Raw genomic sequence first — 7301 nt, 5'->3', positions numbered from 1 at the left:
GAGTTATTGGCACAAGATCTTGCCGAGAGAAGGGCACAAACAGAGGAGCAGGCAGAGGCTGCTGCTTCAAGGCTACGACGTGCGGGGACATGGTGGTGCTCCTGTGGGTACTGTATCGTAATGACCACCGAGGAAGAAAGCCTGTGCTGTAAGGAATGGGATCTCATCCAGCCTGGTCTGGATGGGTCCCCAGATAACGGACATTGTTTCGGCCATACAGAGAGGTTTCTATAAGGATGTTCTGGAAGCGTTTTTTTTTGTCCCGAAAGTAAATTGGAAGAAGCGGCCTAAACCGGACAGACCTGACAGCCAGCTGTCTAATGAGTGAGTAACAGGCTGTCATGACTCTGTCCTAGCTTAGGTACATGTACATTTGTTGTAAATACACATTCAAAACACTAATCAAAACACACCTCTTCAGATTAGCTTTCCACATACAATAATCTTACATTTCTCACCTGATAGTTACTGGTTTTAATTGCTTCTAAATATGATTGTTGTATTTGTTGGTTGTATTGCTTATCTATTTTTAATGTAATATATGTGATGGTTTTTACTGTAGTGTATTTGAGTACCATGAAAAGCGTTATATAAATGAATTTTATTATTATTTATTATAAAGAGATGCGCCACTTCTTTAGTGAAATAACCAAAACTCGCCCTTCCTCCCCCCCAGCCAATGCAGACTCGTGGCCTACCGGGTGATTCTGGAGTGGGTTCTGAGAGGAGAGCGCCTTGGCCGTGGCACCAGAAGAACATTGCCTAGCTGTGTTGTAGCAGCGATCAGACAAGAGTACCCCTCCCCCACTGGAAGTTACACGGGATTCAAAGAGGCAGAGGACATTTTCTGAGTCTAAAACTATGATTTCTAGTAATACTTGGTATTGCCATTACAAGGAATAAACAAAGCAATTGCACAGTTCTATAAGGAAACAGTAAGAATATGTATATTGTACAAGTAAAGTTGAATAAGTAAATTGTAAGAATAAGTAAATTGTACAGTTCTATAATATATTGCTGCACCTGTCTGTTATCAGTGGTTTTATAATATAACAGTACACATTACATTTGTGCTTTTTTGTTTTTACTTCAACAACAAAAATTAAATTACAATATCACAATCTAGACACAATCAATGTAAAGTATGTACAGTGCAGTGTGTGGTTTTATACATAATCATGCTGCAACATAGTCTGAAGTGTACAAAGAAAAAATAGTTCAGTGCTCTTTTCCTAGGCCTAGAACATGCTCATGTAACGCGACCTGGCTTGAGCAACCAGTTCACTCTTATCCGGCCGTGGAACTGGGGCTATGTTGCGAAGCAGTCGCCTTCTTCTCCGTCGATGACGGGGTAAGGGCTCAGAGAAGACTATGGTCCTGTCTTCTCTCCTCCTCCAGACACGCTCCATCAGGTCATCGCGGAAGGCCTGAGTTGTATGTTCATACATGGGCTTTGCCACCCATTGCTGAGTCTGTCGCGAGTAGACAACTTTGTGCTTTGGTTGTCCTGACAAAAAAGAAAACTGTTTAGTCCAGCATCACAATGAAATACATGAACTGACTATGTAGTATGCGATGAATGTAGTGTCCTTACATAAGAAATAATGGTATACTGCTAGTAACTACTAGCCTATAAAACACATATGTCATAGTCCCAAACATTACCATATTCTAGTCCTCAACTACATTCTAATCAACGTTCCCATCCGGAACATTGTCTTATATCATACCTTGTTGTGTTGTAGCAAGTGGTCTGCCGAGGTTACTGTTGTGATCTATTATGGCAAGTTGCGTGCAAGTCCTCATGCTGTCATAACCAAAGTGCAGTCGTTTCTCTGCATACTTCAGCATAACTGCATGGAACACTTCCAGAGATCCTGTATGGAAAAACACACACACACACACACATTCCACCATGTCCTCAGAACCAATGTAAATACAGCATATGATGGTTATGTAGTGTTGAAAATTTAAAAATTGAAGACGTGTTTGTTGGATTGATGAGGAAGGAGTGAGGCTTGGTATGATGAAAATTTAACATAAAAGATTTTATAAAAATGAATGTCAATGACATGGTAAAAACAATATTAGACTGCAGCAGTCAGTAACAGATAGTGGTGTCAACAATAATCGATTCGGCAATGCATCGCAATGCGGGGCATGCGCGATTCAGCATCGATGCGGCAAAGTGCCATAATCGATTATGTCACTAAAACCTGCCACACTAAAATCAAGCACGTTGAAAATACAACTAACTTCATGAACCATGTTGATCGTTGGCATCCTGAGTTGGCTTCAACAACAACAAATCATCACTCATTCAAAGCACTGAAAGCAGTGATTTGTTTTCTTTTTCATGTTTGAAAATGTCATATCCAATACCCTGTACCATTTAATTTAATTTTATTTAATGGCATTTATGTCAAAGATACAGGAGAGTGATAATACACACATAGCAGCCAATAAAATCTGTTGTTCAATATCTGACTGCTTGTATTGCCTCATGACTGATGAAAAATTTGCCTTGTTGTGTGCAGTAGAATTTTGATGCATCGCAATGCATCGTAGAATCAAATTGAATCGAATCGTTACCTGGTGAATCGTAATCGAATCGAATTGTGAGGGCAGTGCCAATGCGCACCCCTAGTAACAGATATATTACTTTGGAGCAGTAGGAGGTTTCTAAAATGAAAACTTTCTCTTTGGTCAGAAATCTCCAAAAGAACTCTGAATTCCCAGGTTACTCCAGGTCACAGACAAAGGTCTTTATCATGGTAGTGCCAATTCTATTCAAGTTTACAGGTATATGCATTTCTTTTGATCTAATCTAGCTCAAGACAGCAGGGTGTGGCTCCCAAAGCTGTTTAAACAATAGGTATCCTTGTGTGGGGACAAGGAGCTTCCTCATGTATGCTGAATGGCAGACATGACGAAATTATTCTTTAGAAGGTTGGGATGGTGTGAGCCAGTCAAATGCTAATTGGGATGGTGTGAGGCAGTCAAATGCTAATTGGGATGGTGTGAGCCAGTCAAATGCTGATTAGGTCTAATCAGTATACAATGTTTTCTGCCTAGCTGCAGTGTACATATAATTAATTTAAACTTACAGTATATTGTTTATCAAACACCACCAACTTTTTTAAACTCAACAGTAGTGACTAAAGTGTTTGTTTGGAGATCAAGGTGTTTCTTAGAAGTGCTCCAGTGGTACTGTCACTAGAGGGTGGCTGTGATGATAATGATACCAGCACTCACAGCAAGGTACATTTTACCATTTCTAAGCACTAAACTGCATGACATAAAAATACTTCAATGTGTCTAAATGCTTACCACTATGTTTGAAGAGTGCCATCTGTCTCAAATCTCTAAGGAGATTGCTGTCCATCACCACACCCTTCAATGCCAAAAAAGGTGATGTATCTGACTTCAGCCACCTCTTCCGCCTCTGATGCTCTTTTGTCAGGGTTGGGTGACCACAGGTGTACTGAACACTATCCTCTTCCCATCTATGTACACCACATATGTGGATGAGAAGTGATGTCCATCTTCTTACACAGTCCTACACAAACAAAGACATGAAAGTTGGTGAAATGTAAAAACAAATATAATCTGTTCACTGAGGTTATATTTGCTCTCAGATTTTTCATTCCAATGTTATTACACTGATGGGAATGTGGTGTCTAATAGATAATTAGTGAATGGCAGACACAACTATTTAGAATTACCTCTTTGTCACCTTTGCTTGTGTAACATGACCAGTAAAGATGGTTGGTAACGGCCTTGATCCAAGGACGGAGGTCTTTGTTATCCTTCTTGTTGGATATGGACACAAGTTTTTTCTTCACACCTATACCAAACATCATTCAAGGATGTACAGTATATGAAGTTAGCTACATAAAGTGAACAGAGCACATGCAATTTTATTGAGTAAGAAAATGCAGCATTTTCTTGTCCACATAAACTACTTACTCTTACTGACATGCCAGGGGTCAAGTTCATGCCGTATGCTCCTGTAGTTGTCCCTCAGCAGTTTTCGGATGGATGGTGATCTGTCAGTGGTTATCACTTCAATATCCACTCCCCTCTCAAGCAGATAATCCAGACCCCTCTGGAAACCCAACACCTCCATGGCCACAGAGCTGCTTGCTTCGGTTACCTAGAGAATAACATTGTACAAACCATGTTCAAACTGTGTTGAAACCAATGCATGTGAGGCACCCAAGTTTGTGATTCATTGCATAGTTATACACACTAATTTACCTGAACAAATTCAAAGTGTACAATCTCTTTCGTGGCGTCGTCCTGAAAAGAGTATGTGCAATATTTGGCACTGAAACCTGATGTGTGAAAAAGATTCATAGAGAGGTAACTACATTATATGGTTGTCATGACTTGGTATGTTGTTTAAATGCACAACTTATATGGTTATGATTTGCAGTTGAAGCATCATGCTTACCTGGGCTGTCACACCTCGCATCACCACAGAGCTCAACTTTTTGTCCTGAGTTTGAATGCTCTATGAGGCGCTTTATTATTTGCTCATGCTGTGTTTGGTATGCTTCTTGAATAACTGGTATCAAGTAGGAAGATTGAAGTGCATAAAACTGTGTTTTCTTTGGAATCGATGTGTGGAGAAGTTCAGCCCAGTCCATTATAGTGGTGTGGGTGGTGCCGGTAAAGAAGGTGGCTGCACTGATTATGAGATTGCTTGCCGGCATTCCTCTGATGTCAGGACATGAAGACCATGTTCCGGAGTGTTCATTTATGCAATTCCACTGAACTCTGATTTGGCTGGACTGAGTAATAATTGTTTTGTCTTCAATGGCAGAGCCACATGTTCTGCAGAGAGCAAATAGTTCTAATAGTTTTGACTCGTTTACAAGCCATTTTCTTTCAGACCACCCCTTTCCATTTCCACTGGCCGAGGCAGAATCAGAAAAAGACTCTTTGCTAGATGGGGGGGTGTCGCTGGATATTGCATAACTGGTGTCAGACGGATCCTGTACAGCCATTTCCCCAAGGCTTGTGCTCATCTCCAACACATCAGAATGTTCTGTTCCTCCCTATTGGAAATATTAAAATGTGAAAACCGATTTTATTTTTAATGTAATACGTATTATCAAGACAAAGCTGGCAGTTTTACAAAAACTTTAAAGACCGATATTGGAGTCAGTTGCGACACATCTACACTGGCTGTATGGGGAGCAGTCAAAGGCAGAGTACATGCAGCAGAACCCTGCTCCTACAATTCACAAAACTAATTTCAGATCAGAGGACAATATCTACAACTCTAAGGCGGATTCTGACTTTTTCAGTCATACATAAAACATCAAGCATTATTAGGACAAGCAAAAATCAAAGAAAATACATTACACTCACTTGTGACACATCTTCACTGGCTGTGCAGGGGACAGTCAAAGATGGACTAGATGCAGAAGCACTTAGGTCCTACAGTTCACAAAAAAGGATGATGTTTGAGATGTCTGTTTGTAGTTACAACATGATTATGACATTTACAAGGATTATATCGCGACAAAGCTAACTGTAATATAAAGAACAAAAAGAAAAGGTATTCAACTGACTGGAGACAGAATCTGATATTCACTGGCTGTGTGGGGGGCATTGAAAGATGGGCTAGATGCAGTGGCAGCCTGGTCCTTCAATTCACAACATAAAGTAATATAAATAACCTTGTAATAACAATACAGGAAAATGTTTGTAATAGTAAATTCACATTCAAAAAGGTTACATAATTAAAACAACTTACTGTTTGTTGCCGTAAAGGAGGGAGTGCAAAATATATGCCAGATAATGAAGGCTTTGTACGTTGTTGTGGGGTTTTTGTCTGTGGACTTGAAAGAACTATTTTGAAACTGGCTGGATGACCAGATTTGCTTGACGCCTTCTTGGGAGTTGACTGTGGCACTGCAGCTAATTCTGTCTCTATGTCACTGGATGTTGTCCCCTAAATAAGTAAGAAGGAGAAATAACATTGTAATCAGACTCAATGGCCAAAACAGTAACATTGAGGACACATCTATCATAATCAGTGTTGGGAGAAAGGCAATTACAGTAATATATTCATTTTTGCTGTAACGCAGTAATATAACTCATTACTAATTACATGTCGGTAATATCATACACGGGTTACAATCTCAGTAACTGGAGTTACATTTAGTGGTGTTTTTTTTTTTCTCAAGAATTCACCAACACCGTGAAACATTTCTTCACAGGAAAAAAAGTGAGAATTACTTCAGCCTTGGAAAGTATAAATCATATTGTAGTTACCTCCAATTTGTCTGCAGTTGGTCTTTTCACTTTTGGAATGGCATTTGCCTTCAGATACCGGGACTTGACGCTCTTTTCGGTGAAGTCGTCCTCATCAAAATGTTCGCTGCAAACACGGTAATCTCTCTCACGTAATGTTCGCAAGGGAGTTTGCACATCAAGCTGAAGTACAACCAGCCACAACTGTAAAATCTCCCGGTTGCGGAGGGGTAGACGGTGAAAGCTCAAGCTCAAATATCTCTTCATTTGGTTGCCGCAATTTGGAAAGGCACAAACTGGAACCATTTTCTCATATTAGTCCTGAAAACTCCAAGCTCCGTCTGTTAGCTCTGTGAGCTCCTCCCTGCTTTTGCCGACAGTGTCCACCGTTGCTAGGTTACCTAAGCGCATGCGCGATAGCTGTTGAACTCTTGAACTGCAGCTCTGCTCGCTCCACTGTGGTGTCAGGTTACAGCCTGTTGATACATACGCGTTACTATGGAAAGAACCTCGGCAAATCGTTTTTTTGTGGAAAAAATACATTTTGGAATATTGGATTGTATGAGCTCGGCATTCGACTAGTGTGGGCTTTACCATAAACCAGGAACTCAACAGAGGTATGGATTAACACAACTTTTATGGCTTTCTGTCACATCTACTGCAGTCACATTCGCTGTGTTCCCTCGTAAGGAATAACTGCACATGGCTAAGCACTTGTAATGACATTTAGAACATGTTTAGAGGTTAAAAACACGTTTAAAACTTGCCCTGTTTAAGCCTGTTGGGTGCTAACGCTAGCAGGAGGATAACTCGGTGTAGGCAGCACCGATTGGTTTAGTTTTTCTCGCTACTGACAGTACTCCTAATTTACAAACAACAGAGCTACGGGTTGAAATCGAAAAAATACCTCTCAAATCGGTTATGTGGAAATGAAAATACATCTAGTCGGGACACAAAGCACATGACATGTTTGAGAAAAAAACGTTTTATAATCTGCTTAACAATAAGTTTTATTTATTAAGTTTTTATTCATG

General features: G+C 40.2%; 1 protein-coding gene across 1 annotated transcript; it reads right to left on the bottom strand.

The window, feature by feature from the left end:
- Window positions 1-461: 461 nt before the first annotated feature.
- LOC116037199 lies at window positions 462-6723 on the bottom strand. The gene is made up of 11 exons (XM_031280978.2): window positions 6289-6723; window positions 5768-5965; window positions 5583-5657; window positions 5380-5448; window positions 4457-5063; window positions 4261-4337; window positions 3970-4156; window positions 3726-3847; window positions 3435-3559; window positions 1731-1877; window positions 462-1507 (listed from the first exon to the last, which is right to left on the bottom strand). The coding sequence occupies exons 1-10, from the start codon at window positions 6571-6573 to the stop codon at window positions 1811-1813; spliced, it is 1812 nt and encodes a 603-aa protein (XP_031136838.2). The 5' UTR covers window positions 6574-6723; the 3' UTR covers window positions 462-1507; window positions 1731-1810.
- Window positions 6724-7301: the final 578 nt, after the last annotated feature.

This window comes from Sander lucioperca, chromosome 12 (genome assembly GCF_008315115.2).
Source record: "Sander lucioperca isolate FBNREF2018 chromosome 12, SLUC_FBN_1.2, whole genome shotgun sequence".
NCBI classification, from domain to species: Eukaryota; Metazoa; Chordata; class Actinopteri; order Perciformes; family Percidae; genus Sander; species Sander lucioperca.
Note: the sequence above shows the minus strand (reverse complement) of the source record. Positions and strands in the feature narration are given on the sequence as shown.

What these genes read in the sequence shown, in the direction of transcription:
- LOC116037199 (XM_031280978.2), bottom strand. Translation starts at nt 6,573, where the DNA reads ATGGTTCCAGTTTGTGCCTTTCCAAATTGCGGCAACCAAATGAAGAGA. An exon ending in AATATCAGATTCTGTCTCCA is followed by an intron (nt 5,449 to 5,582) that starts GTCAGTTGAATA and finishes TGTGAACTGTAG; the next exon opens with GACCTAAGTGCTTCTGCATC. An exon ending in CCCCTGGCATGTCAGTAAGA is followed by an intron (nt 3,848 to 3,969) that starts GTAAGTAGTTTA and finishes TGTTTGGTATAG; the next exon opens with GTGTGAAGAAAAAACTTGTG.